Source organism: Aphidius gifuensis, linkage group LG4 (genome assembly GCF_014905175.1).
Source record: "Aphidius gifuensis isolate YNYX2018 linkage group LG4, ASM1490517v1, whole genome shotgun sequence".
In the NCBI taxonomy this organism is placed as follows: Eukaryota; Metazoa; Arthropoda; class Insecta; order Hymenoptera; family Braconidae; genus Aphidius; species Aphidius gifuensis.
This window is the reverse complement of record NC_057791.1, coordinates 16203304-16229110: the sequence shown is the minus strand read 5'-3', so window position 1 is coordinate 16229110 and position 25807 is coordinate 16203304. Positions and strand designations below refer to the sequence as shown.

Genomic DNA, 25807 nt, shown 5'->3' with positions numbered 1-25807 from the left:
TGGAAAATATTATATTAAAATCATACTCACCTTGGAATTAATTATAAATTTAATCATATTATATTTAAAATAAAAACACAAATTTATTTTACATTTCATAATTTAGTTATGAAATTTCAAGTTAGTTTATTTTTTTTAATCGAAAATCGATAATATCGATCGACAAGTTTGCTTTATCACATGTTTTTATATATAATATTTAAAAAAAAAATACCTCTTAAAGGTTTTGCTTATTTATTTTTACATTTTTGTTTTGCAATTTTAGTAAAAAAATTTAATTTACAATTATTTATTTTTCATAAAATATTCTTACATCTACACCTTGTTTTTTTTTTTTTTTTGTTTTTTCTTTTTCGACAAATATATACAATTATTTTTATATATAAATAGACGGATTTTAATAATATACAAAAAAAAAAAAGAAATATTTCTGGAAGCTGATTATAAAATATTGTCATGAAAATGCTATTTACATTTAGAAAAAAAAAGAAAATGTAGAAAGACAAGACATGAAAAATGTATGACAAGAGAAAACTAAAATTAATTTTACAATAATATTAATTAATTTTTACAACACCTTCAATGATTATCTATCAAAAAAAAAATGTATAAATGTCACAGATAAACTTGTAGATACATTACTGACTTTTAAATATAACAAAACAAAATGACAAAAAAAAAAAATTTGTATATTGATACTTGAAGGAATATTAAATCATCACAATAACATTAATGAAATATATAAATTAATATTTGTCATGGAAGATAATTAAAAGTAGTCTTTAATAATACTTTCTTATTAATTAAAAAAATAAAAAACCCTTTAAGATTCATCAGTTGATGTTGTTGATATTTGTGTACTAGCACCACTAGAAAAACTACTTCTACAAGTTTCAACAGCAAGTGCTGTATCTGGTACTTGTACAAAATGTACTTTATCTTTTGGCCATTTATTTTTACCATAAACACAATTAAATAAATTAAGACGTTGTTGTTCAACATCATTATTACATAAATTACCACTATGTCGTCGTTTTAATACTTTTTTAGCCATTAAACTTTTATTATTTTTATATGATAATTCATTTTTAAAACAAAAAATTTTTTTTAATTCACGTTTAACACGTCTTGAACGATAACCAAATAATAATGGACTAATATATGTTATTAATATAAAAAAACTAAATGCCATTATATCAATATTATGTGTTATTATATTATTAAATTTAATTGATAAATTTTTAAGTATTAAAACAACAACATATGGTGTCCAACATATTAATATCATTACAATAACAATTGAACTAACACGTGCAGCACGTGTTTCTTCACGATATTTAAATAATGAACCATTACTTATTCTATATTTTAATGAATTAATATAACTTGATGTACTACGTGTACTTGGTATACGTTGTAATTCTTGTTTATTTTGATTTGGTGGTGTTATTGTGACAATTGGTGCATTATTTGTTCCACAAAATAATCCAACAGTATCAATATTACCAGTTGAATATTTACGATGATAATTATCATCATTTGTTGATAAATTAAAACATCTTTTTTTATTATTATTAATATTATTATTATTTATTAATTTTGATGTATTATTTTTATATTTTTTTACTATTTCATTGTCATTATCTTGATCATCATTGTTATTTAATTTTAATTTATTTTCACCATCAACACTATCAATATTAAAATTTAAATTAACATCATCATCTTCTTCTTCTTCTTCAATATCATCATCATCATCATCGTCATCAATACCATCATCATCACTTGTTAAATTATCATCATTATTATTATTAATATTTTTATCTAATTTCAGTCTCATTAAATTATTTTTTAGTAATTCATCATTCATTAAATCATATGATGATTTTCTTTTTTGTTCTGGATAATTATTATTAAAACGACTTTTAACATAATCATCAATATTATTTTTATTATTATCATTATTATTTTTTTCTAAAAATTCAGCTTTAAGTACTGATATTGGTATTTTATTTTTAGTATTGTTATTATTATTATTATTATTATCTTTGGTATTATGAATTATTGTTTTTTTAGTAACATCAACATCTTGTGAACCAACAGTAAATATAACAATTGATGATGTTGATGATTCTTCTTCTTGTATTGGTGATGGTTGATTATGATGATCAGATAATCTACGTGGTAATTGACTAGTTGATGTTTCAATACTTTCATCAATTGATGATAAACTTGATATTTTAGGTATTTTACGAAAATCATCATTTGAAATATCTTGTCTAACTGGATAATAATCATCAGTAAAACTTGCTGATGATAATATTGGTCTTGATCCAGTTCTACGTGTACGTTCAGAATTTTTATGTGCTGCTGAATATATTGATATATAAATCCAACAAACACTTATAAATGGTAATAAATAAATAAATATACCAAATATTATTGAATAAAAAAAACCATAATTTAATGTTATTAATGGTTCATTTATAAATTTTGTTGGATTTTTAATAAATTTAAATGTTTCTTCAATTTCAGTTAATTTATTATTTGTTATATTTAATATTAGTGTTGAATTTATTGTTATATTTAATGATGAATTATTATTTGAAGTAATATTTGATGTTTGTGAATGACACATTAACCATAAACTGTGTGGATTAGGATTTAAACCAGCAGATAAACTAAAAATTGCTGATAGTAACCAAACAGTTGCTATTAATATACCACATTTAAGTTTATCAATTCTTGTACGATATCTTAGTGGATCAACAACAGCAAGATATTGATCAATTGCAATGAGAAATATTGATAATATAGATGATGTTGTTACAAATGCTGTTGCACTTTCAGCAACTGTACAAATACCAGGTATTGATATTGTCATTGGTGAATCCAACATTAGTAATGGATTTAATACAGCACATGTCAATAAATTTGATACAGTCAAATTCATGACAAATCTGAAATGATAAAAAAATTATTATTATCAATTTTTTTAATGCTGTTTTTTATTTGATGTTTATCTTTTTTTTTAATTAGTTAATTGCATGGAATGTTGAAGCTGTAGAATGTTATGTACTATATTTGGAATTTTATGATAGATAATTACAATGATAAATTTTTTTTTTTTTCTTTTGAACCTTGGGCATGCTAAAAGTTAATTTTTTAAAATACTAAAACAAACTTTTACCCTCTTTGTTTTATATTTTTTATGCTAAGTTTAATTTTTACCCCAAGATGACGTTGTCATTAGAAATTTCAACAAGATGACCTTCATAAAAGACTAGATTTTTAATGACCACTATATACTACGTATTTTCATACCAGTTTTTTAAAAAAAAAAAATTTTTTTTATTGTTGAAATGTTGAAAGAATTTTAAAATATTTATGTAATAAATTTGTTGTTTTTTTTTGATTTATTGAGTTGATGATTTATATAAAATAAATTAAAGAACAAAGAGTATATTATATTTTTAAATAATATTTAAAATTTGGTAAATGTTATTAATTAATATTTCAAGTATTTAAAATTTTATTGAGAATAAAAATCATGTGATATAAAAACATAAATAATCAACTGGTTTATTAATTCGAAATAAATTATTAATATTTCTAAGAAACTAAGAAATGTGTGCGCGTTTATCAAGGAAAAAAAATCATTTTTATTCAATCATATTTATGAACTTTGATTTTGAATATAAAACTATGTGCATATGTCATTTCGATTACAAAAAAAAAAAAAATAAATAATCGAGTCACCCAGTTTTATATATCAGCGTGTGAAGAAAAAAAAAAATTGCAAGTTCAAAGTCGGAATGTTGTTTCAAAGGTCACAATAAATTTAGTGAGACAAATAAATGAATAAAAAAAAAAATTAATTAACAACAAAGGAAAAACTACTATTTAAAATAATGACAATTATATTATTGATTTTTTAATGTTTATAAATGATAAAACAAACCTGTTTGAAATTGTTCGAAGTCCTGGTCGTTTTACAAATGCCAATAGTAATGTTGCATTTAATAAAAATCCACCAAAAAATACAACACTCCATAATATTATTCCAGGAGTATTCCACCATTTTTCCAGACGTCCCAAGTCTGTTCCAGGTGATGACCCACCTCCATCCATTCATAAATAGTGCAATCTATAAATTAAAAATAATTATTTATTAATTTTTTCTTACTTAATTTTTGAAATTTTTTTTATTTTTTATTTTTTAATTTAGAACGGTATTTATTTTCTTATCAGTATTCTACTGTCAGATAACTTTGAAATCTTGACTTTAATTATAGCCCACACAAAAATATCTTAAATTTAAAAAAAAAAAAATTATATTTTATACAATTTTTTTTTAAATGGTGACCTCAGTGTGTGGCGTAATAATTCACTTAAAATATACGTACAATTTATTTTTGTAAATATGCAATAAAATAAAAAAATAATAAATTTTTAAAATTTAAAAAAAATACTATTTATTTATAATATTAAAAATAATTAATAGTATTTATTTTATAAAAAAAGATGATTAAAAATTTTAAATTAATTTTTTATTTTTTTCCATTTAAAACTATAATCATCTTAAATATAAAATAATAAAAAAAAAATAATAATAATAAGAGGTAATATAAATTCACCCACTCGGAGAATGTTGACACTTAATTTGGATATGATTAAAATTTAAAAAAAAAAAAAAAGGTGTTTGTTGATCAGGTGTTGTAGGCACCGGACACGCGTGGGGGTATTCCCGATTTAGATTATTCAACATTTTATACTTTCAATATTAAAAAAAATTAATTAAAAATAATATTAAAAAATTAAAAATTTACTCTCACGTTTCATTTGAAAATTAATATGATAAAAATACCTCTTTTTTATTTATTTTTTATTTCAAGATTATATACCTAAATAAATAATGTAAAGAAACAAAGCTCCAGTAATAATAATCTGTACATTTTTTTTTTTAATTTTATCATCCATGTATTTGACATTCCTACACTCGTATTATTTTCAAATTCAAAAGTGTTGTATTTCGATCATCAATGAAACAATGACTCGGTATTTTATGTCGATAAATATTTTCTAAAATTGATTTAATTCTAATAATCGAAAATTTCTAAAATAAATATATTTAAATATATCAAGAATATATTATTTTATTTTTGTTTATAATAATAATATTATATAACTTTATAAAATTATTATGAAATATAAAAAAAGAGCTCAGAGTTTGATAAAAACATTGAAAAAATAAAATTAAATTTAACGAGTCATCATCGTAGGGGGTATTAAAAATTTATTAATAGAATGGAAATAAAAATATGTCAACTGATGATAATGACTTTTTAAAATATAATATTCATATTAGTTCAAAATATTTTGCTTCTTAATCATTTATTTAACTTTTATAATCTATTTTTTTTTATCCTTTTAATTTGTTGTTTTTGTGTTGAACATATATTCAGTGATAATCTAGAAGCATGACTGTCAACTATTGATACAAATAAATTATAAATGAATGTTTTTAAATACATCAACAAACAGTTGGATGATGCAGTCACTATCTCAGCTAAAAAACAACTACGATAATCAACAAACACCCAAAATTCGTCATACTATATAATGACGCAAAACCAGAAGAAATATAAAAAATAATTAAAATTTTTATAAACAACAAAATATGAAATAAATTAAATGATTTAAAATTAATTATTCATTATCTTTATAGCCATTTTCTACCAGAGATTTCTATCACAGAGAATTTCTACCAGGGAGAATTTCGACCAGGGAAAATTTCTACCAGGGAAAATTTCTACCAGAGAGAATTTCGACCAGGGAGAATTTCTACCAATATATATTTTTTTTTTTATTTTAATTTACATTTCATTTGTAAATAGCAATGTAGAAAAAAAAAATAAATAAATAATTATAGCATAAATTAATTTATTGAAATTTAATTTTATATTATTGTCTTTGTATTTAAAAAAATTAATTTAAATACCACGTATTGTGAATTAATTTAGAATTAATATTATAATCATTTTTTTTTTTTTTTTATTTGAGATGTAATTGTGAGTTTAATTAAGACAGTGGTCATACACCGTTAATGAAACCGGAAGTTGATATTATAAAGTGAGTTGTAAGACACACACAAGCCCGATTCACAAGACATTTTTTTTTTTTTTTTTTTTTGATAGCATTGGACTGCAACAAACAGACCATTCGGTCAATGACCCAAGAGAATTATTATAAATGCTTGAATAAAAATATAAAATTAAATAAAAATATCAATTGTTAAAAAGAATTGTCTCTATGAAAAGAATTCTCTGACAATTATTTATATTTAATATTTTTTAAATTTTATTCTGACATCATCTATCAATAACACTGTATAATTTTATTTTCTTTATATTTTTTTTTTAATATATTTTACTCGATTGAATAATCATTTTATGCTTACATAAATTTACTGTGAAATTTATTTTTTTTGAAGGGCAATTTTGTAATTTTTATGTAATTTTATTAAACAATAAATTTAATAAATTTTTTTATATTTTCTAATATTATATTTCTTGGTTTTTTTAAAACTCTAAATTTTATTTTTTTTTTTTATTTATTAATTCTAGAAATTATAGATAGTTTGATAATTAAAAATTCGTGGCGTGATAATTTTTTTTATTTTTTTCATAATACTAGGAAAAAATTAATTAATAAATATATTTTTAAAAATCGAAATTTATAAATGAAATAAAAAAACGATTTTTAAAGTTACTGATAACATTTTTGTGTCGCGTGATTTTTAATTAATTTTAAAGAAAAATAAAAGAATAAAAAAAATATATTTGTTGAGAAGTAACAGTATTTTATTGTAATGTAAATTGAAACACAGTGTGACATTCCAGATATAATAATTGCCATATGCATTTTTATTATTTTTAAAATGACGTATTTACTAATGACGCAAATGCCATCATCATACTTTATAAACTGAAACCTATAAAAAATTAAATGAATCGTCTCAATGTGTTAAATATTATATTATTTTTTTTTTTCAAAATGAATATGCATTTTATTGTTTACCAATGTCTGAATAGTAAAAAGATAAAATAAACCAATGACAGTGGTTAATGTTTCATTCAATCTGTTCACCCTCATTTTTTATTTTATTTTTTTTTATCTTCAATTTGGCAAAGAATCAATTTCTTCATCTGTCTACCCCCACGCAGGTCAAATTTTCACGGACAAGGTTACTAATTCATTGAATTTTTAACACTAAATAATCACAAAAGAAATTTTAAAAATTAACAATCAACAAAATCTCAACTATTAAAAATATATTTTTTTTTTTTTCCATCACGTCTTCATTACGTAGTAAATTAATTATTCCATGCAAAACTCGATTTAGTTTTACGGAAATGCGTGGGAAAATGCATGATGCATGAGAAAAATTTATTAACGTATAGAAATAAAAAAATGTAACCAAAGAAACATTGCGAAATTATAAAATTTTTTTTATTTTTTAAATAAGGAAATGTGAGATAATAATTATGTATTAATATTACGCTTTCACTCGGTGGTTAACATTAGAATTTTTTTTTAATTAAATATATGAAAAGCAAAAATATATCCAAGGTATATAGTAAAAAAATTTTCAGGTTTATAAATTAAATAATATTAAAATTACAAAGTACATAGTTATGAAAAATATTAATTTGATTTATTGAGAAAATTTATGTATTTTTATCAATTGGAAAAGATTCAAAAGTGTCGGAAAATTAATTGAGATGATACGGCTGAAATATTTCTACATCGAAATGAATATGGAGGACAAAAAATAATAAGCGCAAGGTGGTCAAGTAAATTCTCAGAAAATTATTGAGGATAGTCTCGAATTATTGAATAATATATTTAAAGTGTTTTTAAAATAAGTTTATGATATTTTTTTGTGGTATTATTGTGATTATATAAAAATCAAATATTTGCAATGGTGTTTGTTAATTGAGTTGCAATTTTTTGGTCGTGTGCCACTAGTTTTTTGGGTCAATAGAGCATGATTGATACCACCTGTATTGATCATCGATAATTACTTGAAAAAATATTATAAAAATACCAAAAAAAAAAACTATTCTTAATATTTTAAGTATTCATTTTTTCATATATAAAATTTAAATATTAAAAACACTTTAAACAATAATTTTTAAAAAAAAATATTCAAATTTTTTATTATTTATATTCTATATTTATTTTATTTTTTTATTCGCGAATCCTCTTTGGCAAATTTAACGACATCATCCAGGAAGTATCACGAGTCAAAAAAAAAAAAACTAAATAACAAATATATATATGTAAAGTGAGAGTTTCAAAGTTCGAGCAAATAAAAATTTTTTTTAAAATAATAAAAATTTGACTTTTAAATAAATGAAATAATAAAAAATAAAAATATTGTTAGAAAGTTGTAGAAGCATGAGTCATTTTGTGAAAAAAAAAAAAAAGTATAATATTCTTTGCCAAATCTATAATAAACATTTAGCATTACTAAAAATCATAAATTTTTGTTAATTTGCTAGCAAAAATGATGATCAATCAAGTAGATAATTTAAATAAATTATATTTGAAATTTAATGAGTCATATATAATTTGATAAATTATAATACTGACATTGAAAATTAAAATATAAAAAAATAATTATTATAACAGTTGGATTATTATCTTTGGTAATTCTAAAATTGAACTTGAACTTGTGCATAATTGATTGAAAAAAAAAAAAAGAATATTATACAAGTAGTGCGATGTAATTATTGCAAATATAAAAATAATAAAAATAATATTAAAATAATAAACTTTCCATTGCCCAGTCAGATAAATTAAAAATCATTTTGTTTATAAACAATTTTGATCAAGTTTAATTTATCATGCGATAAAATACAGAGACATAATTTTCCATGGTAAATTTTAAACAGATGTTTATTTTCATAAAGGTTGTTTTGTTAGAAATAATTTAGTTTACAACATCAGCCGGAAGAAATTAATAATTTATATTTTTATTAGGCGATTGACCCGGAAATCATTAAATATATTTTATTATTTTAATTATTTATATTTGTCTTATTTTATATATAAATAATTATAAAACTTACCGATGCACAACAACGACTTTTGATTACGTCTAACTTGGCTTGATTTACTTTCAAATTGTTTAATTTTTTATCGTAATTTTACATTTCTGATGACTTGCTTTTTCCATGAATTTCATTTTATAAAATACTATTTTATTATTACACTGCTTTTTTTTTCCAATTGAATCTGTAAAAAATTAAATATAAAAATTAAATTTACATTTATAAAAATTTATATAAATGAATCATGGTTTAAAAAATAAAAAAAATTAATAAAATTCATTGTTATTATTTTTTTAAATTTTATTTGTATATACTATTTTTGGTTATAAAAAAAATTATAAAATAACATCAAAGTTTTTTGGCTAAAAATAAATTTTTCCGTTGCACTCAAAATGCAGTTAACATTATTTGACTCGTACAAAAAACCACAAACAGTATTTTCCCGGGTCATAACGTAAATTTGGCACAAAAAATATATATACATACTGCTGCAACTGGAGCACAATGTATTTTTATATTTAAAATATATCAAAAAAAAAAAAAATCTAAAAATACATGAATCATCAATAAAAGTACTTTCATCTTTTTAATATTAAAAAAAGATTTTTTTATTTGTTTTCGTTTGTTTATTTTTGATTATTATTATTTTTTTTTCTTTACACACAATTTATTATCTTGGTAATCATAAATATGTAACAAGACCTTGATCTTTAACTCACATGCCTAATTAATTTAAAAATATAAAAAGGAAAAGAATATATTTTTTTTTTCTTTTCTTTTTTTGAGGTCGTTACTTTTAAATTGTGCCAAGATCATACTCCCATCATCGCCATCATCAAAATGTGTGAAAGTAACTATTCATTATTTCACACGAAATTTATATTTTTTTTTTTTCGACTATTGATAATTTAAATTGATTAATAGTCAAATTGATTTAAATAATTAACGTTAATGTTAATAAAAATAAACAATAATTTCCGGGTACAGTAAAATCTCATTGTTTGATTTAACAATGTACTTAATCAACATCCGGAAATTGAAGAATAATATATGAATTGTTATAAAAAATTAAATCACATTTAGTGTAAAATAAGTCTACTTAAATAGTAATAACTTTGACTTAAAAAAGTACTTAAAAATATATACTCAATTGATGATTGAGACCCTTCAAAATTATTTACCTAGTGCCAATTAATCCTCAATAATTTTTGACTCACGAGTTTTGGAAATGATCCAACAAACAATTAATTAAAAAAAAAAATAAATAAATTACATAAATTAATATAAATTATTTGATTAAAAGTGTGCCAATATTATCATTTTTTTTTTTTTTCATTTCATACTGATGCTGGCCTTGGATATTTTGAAAGAAAAAAAAAAAAAAGTTCAATCACAGATAAGGACATTCTTTTTGGAAAATTTTTAAATATTATTTATAAATTTTTAGGCCAATGGAAAAATAATGTCAAGATGATATCATCCAGGGGGGTATCAAGGTTATCAAGAATTAAAACTTTCGTTTGTGACTCATCTTCCTGCTTAATGGAGCAAAAAAAATCTCAGTGATAAAATAAATAAAAAAACATTAATAAAAATTTAAATATTTTTTTTAAATCTAAATAAATAATTAAAAACACAATAATTAATATTATTTTTTCTTGATTGATAAGTTTTTTAATAAAAAAATAATATGAATCATCGCAAGTTATTATTTTATTATTATTTTTTTCAACACATTAAATGTTTTATATTGATTAAAATGTGACCCCAGTTGAGGACAAATTACATAATAAATAAATAAATAATTAACGAGTAGATATGTATTGTTATTTGCTGATAATTATGACGATGATAATGATGATTAATCTCTTATGTTAATGACAATGATGATGGGTACAAGAACCTTAACGAGGTACTTAACCCCATAATCAACTGATATCTCATATCTAAATGCTAATTAATAACTCAATTTTTTTTTCAAATATATATTACGTGACTGTATAATAATAGGTTTAAAAAGTATAAATATTTTTTTGCTTGTATTTGATTTTTTTAAACGTTGTTTTAGAAAATAAATTAAAAATAAATTAATACCAAGATGTTAATTATTTATAAATGTATCAAGGCAACTTGCCCGATTTATATTTTTTTAAAAATCCTTGTATTTTTAAAACTCACGTGATAATAGTTATTTAAAAAAAAAAAACGCGATATTTATTTATTATTTAAAATGTTTGACAAGTTATAAAAATGAAAATAATTTTTATGATAGGTAGAAAATAATTTGGAGTATTTTTTTTATGGATCATTATACGAATATATTTTTAGTTATTTTGTTGTTTTTTTTTTTTTCACGCCGGATTGTCTAACCGTAACACGGAAGGAAGTTGTTCAGGTGGGCGGAGGTCGTATTGTTAAATAAAAAAAAAATAAAAATAATTGATTCATGGCCAAAAGTGACTACATTTGTACCAATTGATGAAAAAAATGTTGCTGGAATTTAAAAGCCTTAATGACAAAGTGTACGGAACTAGTGTGCCATCGAGGTCACTTGGTTTTTTTTTATTTTAAGTATTGTTTATAAATAGATATTTATTTAGGAACAATTTAGATAATTATCGAAAAAAAAAAAAAACAAACATTATTATCAAAATTTATAAGATGATTGAAAATTTGTAAATAATATGTTTTAAATATTTTTTGACTGGCTTGAAGCCATTTTCATTTTGCTATTTGAAAAGATTTTTCATCACGAATCTACTTGCTTTTGTCAAATACCTCAAAAATAATATACATATTTTTAAAAAATTGTCAGTAAAATGTCAAAAAATTCAAGGATATTAATATAAAAATTATTTGTTTACAAAATATAAATAATATTTATATTTATTTATAATTTAAAAATATTTTTCTCATTTTTTATAATAAAAACATATAATATTTGTATTTTTATTTATTATATATTAAATAAAATATAAACAAATAAAAAAAATCATATATAACGAAAATTAAAATTTTCAATACTCCGGTGGGTTATGTGCAATTATTAGTTAGTGTAATTTTTTTTTTTTTTCAAATAAAATGTCATATTGTTTAGTCACAACACTACGAAATTTTGTCATAAACATATGTTCATCTGTGTGAGTGAGACAAACTAAGCAGGGCTGCCAACACTGCGCGTCGAATCTCCGCAAAAAATGATTTTGTTGGGTTCCAATGTAAATCCGGAAAAAAACAGCCACATCAAATTTTTTTCTATTAGAATTCTAGTAACTCCGTGAGTTTTAAAGATATCGTTTTCAAAATAGCGACGATTTAAAGATCAAAATAAAAGAAAACTTTTAATTAGTCGGTGCAAATCGATCACGCTTACAGATAAAAAGCTATTTAATATTTAAAAAAAAAAACAAAAAATAAATATACATATTTTTAAAAATTTGTCAGTAAAATGTCAAAAAATTCAAGGATATTAATATAAAAATTATTTGTTTACAAAATATAAATAATATTTATATTTATTTATAATTTAAAAATATTTTTCTCATTTTTTATGATAAAAAAAAAACATAATATTTGTATTTTTATTTATTATATATTAAATAAAATATAAACAAATAAACACAAAAAAAAAAAAAATAAGTACATACATTGAAATTTTAAATAATTAATTTATATTTTTTAAATATATAAAATTATCATGATGATAAAAAATTACAACTATTATTGATAATTATAATTTTAATGATCAATTATTAAGTCGTTATATTTATGCAAATATCACCGATAGCATATTAATGATAATATTATTTTTTTAAAAATTGATAAAATTATAATTGCAGATTGATAACAGCTTTTTTTTTTTTTTACATTGAAAATGAAAGAAAAATGTATTTTAATAAATTTACAGTAAATATAAAATTGTATTTCATTGTATGATTGATATAAAAATATAATTTTAAAAAATTCTTCAACTAAGATGAAATTAAATGAAAATATTTACTTATTGTATAAAAAATAAATAGCATAATTAAATTCAAATTAAAACACGTAAAAAAAAATTTTTTTTTTGTAAATGTACCCATCAAATTAATCAAGGACATTGCAATAAAATCTGGAACACATGTAAAATAGTATTCAAAGAGAATGGTTGCATGTGCATTAAGAAATTCACGTGGTCAAGTCCTTGGCACGGTGAACTCCATGCTGTGTTACCACCTTCATATCATGTCCCTATCAATTTACAGATTATTCAAAACAAGGCTAAATATTAAAAAAAAACAAAATTTAATAAATATAATTTTCTACTACTGTTTAATAAATTTACCTTGGCCCTATCATTATCATAATAATCATCATCATCTTCATCATAAAATATGATTTATTTTGATAATAAATAGAGGGTAAAATTACATGAAATATATTTTACTATCAGATAATAATTGTTGAAAATATTCTAGTCGATATAACAGTGATTATTATGTTGAACCTGGTACATCGTGCTAGGTTGTAGACATATTGAGGGGAATATTAAAAGCCAGTGGGGAGCTGGTCATTGATCGGTACAAGTCCTTTCAAAACTTTGAAACATGTTGCTTAAATTTTTTGTTGCAGCTAGGCGAAAGTCACATTCACATAAATTAACATTAAAATACTAAATATCTATTTGTTTATTTTATTTAAATATAAAAAATAATCATTTAAAATTATTTAAAAAATTATTTCTAAATATATTTCGAAATTTAGTTATATAGATTTTATTTTTTCTATAAAATATCGACAAATTTAATAGTCAATTGCCTTGAAAATTTTTAATAATCACAACTCAATAATCATTGTGGAAAAAAATGCAATTATTTTATGGAAAAGTTGGATTTTGTTTGCATATTATAGGAAACTTTTATAGGTTTTTCATTATTCTTATATTTTTTTATCTATAGTCAATAAAATAAAATATTGATTGCAATTTTTTTTCTTTTCTTGTTTGTCTAGTTATACTACTTGTTGATTATTATTATTATTTTTTTTTTATTTAAATATAGTTGAATTTGATGAGTATGCATTGTCATTATAAACTAATTATTTAAAAAAATTTATTTTTATGTTGATTATGTTGATCAGTGTGTTTGTTAGTATTTTTTTTTTCTTGACAAAATGGGTACTCAATGACCTAGATTAACACTCAGTTACGATTAAAATTTATGGAAAAGTGAATAAAATTGTTGACATGTTTTGGTAAGAATTTATAATGTTGGTTAACTTGTTTCAAATTAAAATATATATATTATTTAAATTATTTATATAATTTAAAAAAAAAAAAAAAATTATTTTTTGACCCAGTTATTTGTTATAAATATATATTCAATATTTTTTCAACAATTTATTTATCTCTGATAAGAATTTTTAAACATCTTATTATATTTATGTTACTATTTCATCATTAATAATTATAAAATGCAAATATTAATCGTGTTTAATTTTGTAATAATAATGATAAGACGTTATTAACAAACCAGAGGGGTCTAATGTGTTTTTTTTTTATATATTTTTTCATTCAAACAAATAAGATCACATGAGCCATATGAATATTCAATTTTGCATCAGACTATATTCATCATCAAAACAGATAAACAAATGTTATAATAATAATAAAACTTAAATATCATTTTAAAAAAATTATTTAAATATACAATTATATTTTTTTTCAATATTTTCAAATAAACAAACAGTATTTCTAGAGGAAAGAAATTCAATCAATTTTTTGTTCAAATAAATTCAATTTAAAGAAAAAATATATAAATTTATATTTTTAAAAATGATAATATTATTATATTTAAAAAGTTTTTTTTTTTTTAAAAAACCACTGTACGATTTACCCACCACATTAACCTTGATTTGTATGAAAAAATAGGACGCTAAAATAATAATTGCCTGCTCAATATTATTTATACAATAAAAAATTCCAAACAAGAATATATTTTTTTTCTTTATTTTTCTTATTTAAAAAAAGAAATGTTAATTTAAATAATAACATAAAAATAGTATTATCTGAATTGTTTATATATTTTTATTGTTTTAAATAATAATAATAATTTTTTATGAAATGGATATAAAGTTTTTTTTTTATTTTTTACTTGCTCGAACTTGATCGTACTTCTTCCGGCAACAAATATATTTTTTTTAACATTGTAATATCAAATGTAAAAATCACAGGGACCCAAGTGAAAGTCAGTCTGATAATCACTGTACCATACAATTGTGTGATGTAATTTTTTTTTAATGAAAAAAATATATAATATAAATGAAAAAAAAAAAATGATTGATGAGATTTATTTCCATTGTGTATTTTTTAGCCAGTAAAATAAAATTAAAAAAAAAAAACCATTATATATAAAAATAGACATGGATTTATAAATAAATATAAATGCATTTGTAAAAAAAATAAAAATTGTTATCTTGGTTTCCAATGATTTCCCTGCATCGAAATTCAAGAGAGCAATAAATTTTTTTTTATTTTTCTTTAATTTTATTTCTATCGAATATCAAGTTTAATGTGTATATTTTTATCTAGGCTAAAAAACCAGTTGATAAATTATTAAATAAATCTATAATTTTATTAGTTAAATAATTTTTTTGCAAAAATAAATAATGAAAAAAAAAAAAAGTTAAATGCAAATCCCGGGAGCGGGTCATTTTGGTGTCTATTTTGGACGGTGCATATACAGACAACATTTAAAGCCACTTGAAAATTAGATCTCTGTGAGTATATCGACCAAGAGGACTATTCACTCTGCATCGTGTAATTTAATTTTATATAATTTCAAACTTTCAGTACTATTGATTCAGCGCCAACAATTGTTATTCGTCGAGACACCATAAAAACCAGGATTAAAAAAATACAAAGAAAAAATTAAAAAACATAGATTGCTCTAAAAGCCAAAAATATTTTTCAAGTTTTAATTTGTCGGATATATATTTTTTTTAATTGTTATATATTTTATTTATTATATTTTTTATACTGGAAAATTACCAGACAATTTTTATTGTATTTTATTTTTTTATTAATATACAGGGTTCAAAGTTGCGACCCCCCCGAACGCATATAATCAACAGCTATAAAGAGCATTTTATCATTTCAATGATAAATTTTTTTTTCAATGCAATAATATGTATATAAATCAGTTGTAAATTATTTTAATAATTTAATTATATTTATAAATAACTATTTTTTTAAATGCCCCAATAAGTTTTTACGGTTTTTTTAAATTGGAGTAAAATTGAGGATTAAGTTTTTTTAAAAATTAATATATTAGATGTAATATTTTGTTGTTAATTTATTTGTTAGTTTATAAACAATTATTTTATGATACTGTAGGTGATGTTGAGGTAATTTATTAAATGCCTAATGAGGCTACACGCTCCAGGTGATATTTCCATCCATCAAAAGTTAAAAAAACAAATTAAATTTATTCGATATAAGATATTGCTATTTTTTTTTTTTTTACCTATTTACATTTTTGAATTTTCATTAATTTTATTGCCGAGTATTGTAAAATTTAATACTGCAAAATGAACTATCGACGATAAAAATAAAAAAAATTAAAACAATGATATGCTAAGTGTAAACATTGACTTTGTGTTTAAAAAAAAACGAGTAATTTATGGGTAAAATTACGAAATGTAATTGTCAGAATGGAAAAAAAATAATTCAAGTGTCTGACCCAAGTTCATTTACAAAAAATTTGTCAATAAAAAATTAAATAAATAAAAAAAATATCAAGTAGATTGTCTAGAAAAATGTCATTGATCTCATTTAAAAATAAGTCAATAATTTAATTATCAAACATTCAATAAATAATAAAAATAAAAATAAAGCAACAAATTTTTATAGAAAAAAATGTACAATTTTACAATTGAATTTTTTTAAAAATATTAACAACTTACTCAGTGTCAATCAGCTATCCTTATCTCATTGAAAAATAAATAAATAAATGAAAAAATTTCACTTGTCAAACTCCAAAAAAACTCAATGTTATAATTTTGTAATAAATTTAAAAATTACAATTTTAAAATCACGATTAATTTAAATGACAATAATATATATTAAAAAAATATAACAAATTAATTAATTGTTAATTTTATTTATCAATCAAATGTCATCATTATTATTATTATTAAAAAATAAAGAAAATGAATAAAATAAATTTCAACAAAGTAGTAATCAATCTCTTTTCGATATTTGCAACGACAAAGTTGATTAAAAACAATAATTGATATTTAATTGTAAAAAAAAATAAATAAATAATAATAATTAAGTAGCGTCTGCCTATAACGCGTGTAAACTGCAGCGCGATTTTAGTGAACAAGGTGTTTGTAATGCCAAGTCTTCAGACAAACTGGTGGTAACATTTCTCTCGGGTCTGGTTTTGAGTTTACAGACTTTACAGACACAAAACGAGCGCTGGTTGTTCACTTACCAATACAAACATCAACTAATATTATATGATAGTAGTAGTTGCTAGTACATATTGGTACATATTAACCAGACAAGCCAAAAGATTTTTCCTCTTAATTTATCCCATCATCATTCAGACTCTCATCTGGATTTTTTTTTTTAAATCTAATTTCGATTTTGTTTTTTCTTTCTCATTGTACTATTTTTTAAAATTTTATTTCTATCATTTTTTTTCTATTTTTATTTATCTTGTTTATCATTTAAAAATATTTATAAAATTTTTAATGAAAAATATCAACTGGCAACTGTGCATGTTCATGGACCCCATTGAATCTTGGGTTGGAGAAACAAATATAGATATACTAGTTCACAATGGGAACAACATGTTTAACATTTTTTCTTATCGAAATTTTTTTTACTCCAGACAGTGCCACTATTAACTGACCACTCGAAATTTTTTTTTAACTTAAAATCCATTTGTTTATAAATTATTTAATAATAATTGTTTTTATTTAAAAAAAAATTCTAAATTATTTTATTTTTTTCTTTGATAAATAATAAATAAATATTTTTGAAAAAATTTTTTAATTATTTTGAATGTAATAATTGTTTATTTATTTATAAATTTTTTTTAGTTTACTTGGAATGTGTTTTTATATTTATAAAATGATAAGAGCTAATTTTTTTTTTTTTTTTCCTTCTTTTATTTATGAAGTATTCCACGTGTATAGCTGAAGGAGTAATTGGATCCACGGGTTGATTAATTCAAAGATATGGGAGGAAAAATAAAACGTGTATGAAAAGCTCATGATTTTGCCATTTTTGGTAATTTGATACACGAGGCCATTCTCTATATATTTTCATTAAAAAATTAAAATAAAAAAATTATTTAAATTTTATTTTTAAAAAACTGCATAAAAGAATTAATAATATATAGATTTAAAAATTTTTTATTTTTTATTTTTGGCATTGATATTGTCAAGATAAAATTATTCAATGTCAAACACTTATCTTAATGTAAAGTAAGAATGTTAATAGACAATATGAATCATCGATCTAAATATAATATTCAAAAATAATATTATAAATAAATTATTTTCTTATCAAATATGCAATTTAATAAAAATCTATTTTTATATTTTTTATTATCAAATAGCAATAAAAAAATCAAAAAGCTTTCAGACAAATAAAAAATAAAATTACAATTTAAAAATAGATATAAATTATGTTTTCTAAATTTTATTTGATTATGCCTTTTTTTTTTTTCTTCTACATACGTATGTAGATTTTTTAAAAAATAATTGTCACCTTTGTCATCGCATGAGGTGATAATTATTCTCACGTTTTCGATGATACAGCGCATGATCTATAGATCATAATTAGCTAATTTTTTTCTAACATAATTCTAAATACACCTCGTGATATTCATGTGATCATACAAAATATTTAAATATTTAAACTATATTTTTTTTTATTACTTTAATTGTATATACAAAAGATGTAAATTATTTGTTACGCGTAATAATTTTCATGTGACTAGAAAAAAAAAAGTATTATAAAAAATATAAATTTATTCTTTGAGCGCGCAAAGATGAATAAAAAAAAAAAATCATTTTTTATGTTTGAATAAAAATCAAGTGTATATACTTTGTGTGAAAATTCGTGGAAGATGCTGTAGGAAAAATAAAAGACTTGTATTTTCAATATGTCACGAAGAAAGAACCTTTGAATCTTGAATAAAAGACTCCAGCCTTAAATCACCTTGTTCTTGATGACAAAGTTTCCAGGTAAAAAGATTGCAGGTATTTTTTTTTACTTTTATTTTACATATAAAGGGACATGATTTTATTATTGTAAAAATAATTCAAATTGAAAATATACATTTAAATGTTAGAAATATTATATCAATTTTTTTTCATCACAATTATATGCTTTTAGTAAAATTTCAATATGCAACATTTCAATATATCATCAATTATTTTTTTATTTTTTTTTTTAAATAAAAAACCCGATATCAAAATCATCATACTGAGAATTTTTTTTTCAACAAAAAAAAATGACTCATTTATAAGAAACTATTAATTTTATACTTGATAATTATTATAAGACATATCATATTTACAATAAAACATCTCTCATATAATAAACAAAAAAAGTATCAAATTAATTTTGCATGAATCATTGATTTTAAAAAATCAAGGATAAATTTTTTTTTTTTAACGGTATTTATACAGGCTAGATGTCAAACAGTTAGCTTACAAAAAGTATAGACGAAAAAAAAAAAAAAAATTATCAGACACTAATCTGTTATTTAACTTTAAAATATTTTAGTTTAAAAATATTTAAAAAATAAAAATCAATACTCAAGTTCAATGGCTTTAAAAAAAACGTTAAATACTGTGTAACATTTTTTTTTTTTTAAATAAGGAATCTATAATTTTTAGTTGATAAAAAAAAATATAAACATTCGCATTTATTGAATAATTGTTCACCCCCACAACTTCCGCAAACGATAAATGTTTTTTTAAAACCTTGGAACATTGTTTTATTAGTGATAGTAAGTCTATAACAAATAAGGCAATATATGACCTACGGACTTGTAATAAAATCACAATTCATGTAATCATCAAGATGTTAAAACTTATATGAAAATAAATTGTATCCATTTTTTCAAATATTTTATTTGTAAGTTATCGTATTCTTTATTTTAAACTAATTTTTTCATTTTTTTTTCCTTTAAAAACCTACATAAATATATCAATGTTTATTTCAGGTAAATCCCAGATTCCCAGTTCATTCTGATGATGCATATTTGAAATTTAAATATCATGATTCAGTTGCATTTCTATAAAACTCATATGTAAATTTTTTAATTACCAATATGCTAATAAATCATAAGATAATATTTTTTAAAGCTAAATGATGAATGAATTTTTATATCACGCAAATATATTCTATCATTAATTGTTAATAAATTATAAATTAATATTGAAAGATGGAAAAAAAAAAACAAATTCAATAAAGAAAGAAAAATAAATTTTCTTTTCTTTGTAATTTATAGAGTAAATATGAACAAAAATTTGTCGAAATATATTCACGGGGGTCAATGAATTTTAAAGCAGCAGGTGCGCATGATATAAAAATATGATGATGATACCTGGACAAGTTAACCGGATCATGAACAAAGAGAACAAAAGAGGGTTAAATTGTTGAAGGAACAAGTTAGAAGGTCCTCTTTTTTATATTTAAAAAACACAAAGACAAATAACTTGGTTAACATATATCGTGGGATGTAACATGTATCAATTTTATATTTATTAATAACAAATTAATAAAAAAAAAAAATTATAAATAAATATTATTCAAGTGTACTTGATGGTCCTTGTCTATGACCATATGATGAAGGACACCAACAAGATTTTTTTCTTTTTTTTACAATTTTTCAAACCCCCGCAATAATTTTAATAGCACGTCCTACAATTTTTTTTTTTTTTTTTCATTATTATTTATAAATTTTCATATCAACTTTTTCCTTATTACTTACAACAAAGTAATTTTTATAATTTATTTATTTCAAGAATAATTATACCCTGAAAATGGATAGTTGATATATCGACTTAAAATAGCCCGATGTATTAACGCATTTTAAAAAAAAAAAATTATCATAATTAACATGTACTCAAGATCTTATATGGCTTGGTAAATATTTGCAAGAATATTGACTGTTATTTTTTATTTTTCATCATAATATAGTTATAATAAAAAAGTAAATAATTATTATAAATTAATGTGTGTAAAAAAAATTTTATTTCATTGATATTTTCATTGAAATAAAGCATGTATATTTTGGTATATAAAAAAAAAAAATAAGCACGTGCTGAATTGCAAAGAAAGGTTTTTTTTTTTTACTAAATAAAAGTATACTTAAAATGTAATGATCTACACGTGGCCATGGAGAAAATTGAATAGGTAAATTAGTCGTTTTATCAAAAAGCGATATAAAGTCATACACGCGCAAATTTATACACTTTTATATTTTACAACATTGAATATACATATATCCACGTGATCTACCTACACATTTTTACAACACGAGGATAATTAACTTTTTTTTTTTATTTAGTAAAATAATTTTTACGTACCAATAAAACCAGTAAAATTAATATTGAAAAAATTTATTCTATCAGGAAAAGTATTTTAAATTTATGCTAATATTTATCATTATTTTTTTGATGATAATATATTATTGGTATGTGAATCAATGATTTAATTAATATTTATTTAATTGATCATCATTCAAGGATACTCATCTCATGCAAATTAATTAATTTTTTTTAATTTTTAATTATAAATTTCAGTAAAATAATTTTATACTTATTTCGAATCCATTTGGGTTTTTTTTTTAGCAATTTTCAAGTATAATTTAATTTTTGTTATTTAGTCGTAATTTTTCGTCAATCAATATGCGTAGTTTGCGAATTTATAACGTGTTGGGAATTTTAATATATTTTAATAAGCATTTGTTGTTGTTGGGTCATGCGGGTCTCCTGTTGATGCGTAGTTAAAACTCAACTTTTATATTATATTTCTAGTTTATAAAAATATATTATTTTTCGATAAATATATATTTCGATTTATTATAATTATTATCAAGCTATAATAAATCTTGTTCTATGTATATTTATTATTTTTTTATTGTTAATTGTCTATTTGATGAAAATATTGTAATGAACTTTAATGATTAATATTTACATGTTAATAAAAATTTACAAATAAATGTATTTGTTTATTAACTCAATTAAATTAAAATAACACAAGTAAAAAAATAAATTTTTTTTTATTGTATAAACTATTAAGATCATTGATTATATTTTATGTTTGTAAATAATAAAAATTCAATAAAATTGTATAATTCGTCACGACAATATCAGCATCAACTTGTTGAGTCATTTAATTAATTTTTTAAATAATTTTCCACTGAACTAAAATTTTTTTTTTTTTTGCTTTTAAATTAATGATACGGTCAGTTAAATTAAATGGCATGTTTAAATATCGTGTTTGTTAATAATCGTTCAGATAATAAGGGGGATTTTATTGTCGTCAATAATTTTGTTTAATGAAAAAAAAATTTTAGTGTCAATAATTTTTTAAAATTATTTATGACAAATAAATTTGTGTGACATGTATTACTTGTTTTATAATATTTTATTAGTTTAATTTTTCTCAACTTTTATTTTTTAGTTACTACAGCTGTAGAATTATCTATTTTCGTTGTGGAATTTAAAGAATTAATAATTGTTGTTGTTGTTGTTGTTTCAGCATTATTTAATTCTGTTGTAACATTATTATTTGTAGATGAATTAAGAGTTTTATTAGCTGGATTTTTTGTTGCATTCATAGGCTCTGTAATTGAAGATACAGTTGTTGTTGGTGTTCTTTCAAGCTTCAATGTTTCAGAACTTGATAAATCATTAGATTTATTTTTTGTTATTTTAGAAATTTTTGTATTCAAAGCTTCTGTTGTTATTTCTTTGCTATTTAATTTTAATGGTAATGCTGAAGTTTTCATATCATTTGATGTTCTTCTTTTTTTATAGGTAACTCTTTGTGATGGTTCATCAAAAAAAGTTGATAATCCAAATAATCTATTTTTTGGAGTATCTTCATTTTCATGTTCTTCAATATTTGTATTATCAATATCTGAATTTTTATTTATATTTAATAATTTTTTATCTAAACTTTCTGTTGCTGTTTCTTTATTATTTGATGATTCTGTTGAAGTTTTTCCAATTAAATTATTTTTTAATGATAATATTTTACCTGATTGAATTTTATTTGGAGATAAATCAGTTTTAATACCAATTATTGGTGTATCAAAACCAAACATTCTATTAGCTGGTTTATCAATTTTTAAATCATCATTATCAAAATTATTTTTATAATCTTCATAATGACTGTCATTTAATATTTTTAAATCAACTGAATGATTATTATTTGATGATATTGTATATAATTTTGTATCACTTCTTCTGGAAAATTCAATTTTATCTTCATTGAAAGAAGAATTTTCTTTATCATGAATTTTGATGTTTTGATCCTGACCATTTTCCGTAATGTTAAATTGTGGTGGTAAAATAACACCAGCCACATTTTCATTTATTTTTTGATCCTTTGTAATATGTCTAGATGATACCTGGGGTTCTTTAAATTTTTTATTTTTACGAGTAAGGTCAATGTCTTCATAACTGTTACCACGCCCACTTAATTCACTAGAATTTAACTTAACTTTTGTTTTTTTTTCAATGCTAAATTCATTATTTTGAATATTTTTTCTTATATTTTTTTTATCAGCATCAAGTAATGTTAGTAATGAATTTAATGACATAGTATAACGTCTTTTACCAATATTTTTATCATTCAACAGTGTTGATGAACTTTGAACTTTTGTATCATTATCATCATCATCATATCCTATTGAAGCATTTACACCCTTGATTTTATAATATTTTATAGATTTTTTTATCAAATCTTTTTGTGTAGATTCATCAAGTTCACTTGTTTTATCTTCATCAATTTTTTTTTCTTTAGAAATATCATTATCATTTATATTTTTTCTAGCATCTGTATTCAAGACTTTGCATTTATTTCCTTGACAATTATTTTTTTTTACCTTATCATTACAACCATTATAACAATTATCAATACAGCTACATTTTTGACATTTAGTTGGCTTGTTTATTTCTTCCTGTTGAAGGCTAGAATCATCCGAAATTTCTTCAGTTTCTGAGTCTATATTTTTGCTTGATCTATCATCTATTTGTTTTTGTAAATTATCACTGTTATTTGGACAACAACTGGATTTATCATCACTATTACAATTCATATTATTACAATTATTATTTTTCATGGCATTATTCATTTTTATTTCAGGTTTTTTTGAAATAAATCTTCGTTTAACTTCATTTGATATTTGTTCTTCACTTGATTCCAGCTCAAATGGTGACAAATCTTTCATGATAACATTAAAAGTATCCGAATCTCTTCTCAATTCTTTGTCTTTATAATTTTTTGGTGTTACTTCTGTAATTCGAAATTTACTCAAGTGTTCATCATCTTGATAAATTAACATTCCATTTATATCGTATAGTCGAGTTTTTAATACACCACCATAATTCATAAGACGTTCTAAATTTTTATTAGTTAATTTACCAATAATATCATTAAATTTATCAGTCATTTTATAGTGTTCATTATCATTCGATACATCAGTCTCTTCAATGCTGACTTCCTGAATCATTTATTTATTATTAAAATATAATTTATAAATTATTATTAATATATATTTTTTAAAAATCATCAACTACTTACCTTAGCACAAGATAAACTGATTAAAAACAAAAAAACTATAATGAGTATAATTTTTTTAAAAAAATTTTTCGACATAATTGAAAACGATTATGAAATTTTTCTTATCAATATACAAGTGTATCTGATTTCTTGACCAGTTAATACAAACTGAGCGTATAAATTTACTAAAGCTTTTATTAACTACAAGTTGATCAGTACAATCATAAAAATCAAATTAGAAAAAAAAAAAAAAAATAACATAAACAATCAACATGAAAAAAAAAAAAAAACCACAAATTAAAATGTCATGTTACATTTTGTTGTAAAATTTTATTCATTTTTTAATAATTAAATAATTTTATTAATCACATATTGGTTTGTATTTTAAGACTCATTTTACGATTATGAGTTTGTTTAATTTAGGTGTTCAAGATAATAGCTACTCCAATTGGCAGTTGATTAAGTCATTATTAAAAAACATAATACAAATTAATTATTATAGAAAAAAAAACTTACTCATTACGTTGATTCATCCTGGTTCCTTCAATGACATCTTGAAATTTTCCATGTCAATAGTTTCTATTTGATCATACTGAACATTGACTCTTCATGTTTTTATTTTGGCGTCAATAATGATTGAACTTTATACAATCTAAGGATGTTTAGTAGTGAACCATTGTGACTCTCTCTTTTTGAGTTTAAATCATTTTATTGGATTGGATCGTTAAATAAATTTAACGAGTTATTAAAATAAATACAAATTGATTTGCCTCTCTTTTACTATTTTCCTACCTATGATAATTATTTTATTTATTTATTTTTTTTTTTGACTCACTTTATCAACCGCCAAGTTTATCCTCTTTTCTCTCTCTACTCTGCGGAGATATTT

At 21.2% G+C, this 25807-nt stretch overlaps 2 protein-coding genes across 3 annotated transcripts; both read right to left on the bottom strand.

Moving 5' to 3' along the window:
* Positions 1-82: 82 nt before the first annotated feature.
* LOC122855267 (homeobox protein 2-like) lies at positions 83-25793 on the bottom strand. 2 transcript variants are annotated; one of them, XM_044156495.1, is made up of 4 exons: positions 17061-17517; positions 9138-9303; positions 3962-4147; positions 83-2960 (listed from the first exon to the last, which is right to left on the bottom strand). In XM_044156495.1, the coding sequence occupies exons 3-4, from the start codon at positions 4129-4131 to the stop codon at positions 824-826; spliced, it is 2307 nt and encodes a 768-aa protein (XP_044012430.1). In that variant the 5' UTR covers positions 4132-4147; positions 9138-9303; positions 17061-17517; the 3' UTR covers positions 83-823. The 2 variants fall into 2 exon arrangements, with proteins under 2 accessions (XP_044012430.1, XP_044012429.1); XM_044156494.1 differs by lacking the exon at positions 17061-17517 and adding an exon at positions 25435-25793 and having other exon boundaries at positions 322-2960.
* Positions 22715-25143, bottom strand: LOC122855268 (putative uncharacterized protein DDB_G0282133). Its single transcript, XM_044156496.1, has 2 exons — positions 24940-25143; positions 22715-24859 (listed from the first exon to the last, which is right to left on the bottom strand). Exons 1-2 carry the CDS (start codon positions 25012-25014, stop codon positions 22802-22804), a joined length of 2133 nt encoding a protein of 710 aa, XP_044012431.1. The 5' UTR covers positions 25015-25143; the 3' UTR covers positions 22715-22801.
* Positions 25794-25807: the final 14 nt, after the last annotated feature.

What these genes read in the sequence shown, in the direction of transcription:
- LOC122855267 (XM_044156494.1), bottom strand. Translation starts at nt 4,131, where the DNA reads ATGGATGGAGGTGGGTCATCACCTGGAACAGACTTGGGACGTCTGGAA. An exon ending in CTTCGAACAATTTCAAACAG is followed by an intron (nt 2,961 to 3,961) that starts GTTTGTTTTATC and finishes TTATCATTTCAG; the next exon opens with ATTTGTCATGAATTTGACTG.
- LOC122855268 (XM_044156496.1), bottom strand. Translation starts at nt 25,014, where the DNA reads ATGTCGAAAAATTTTTTTAAAAAAATTATACTCATTATAGTTTTTTTG. An exon ending in TCAGTTTATCTTGTGCTAAG is followed by an intron (nt 24,860 to 24,939) that starts GTAAGTAGTTGA and finishes TAAATGATTCAG; the next exon opens with GAAGTCAGCATTGAAGAGAC.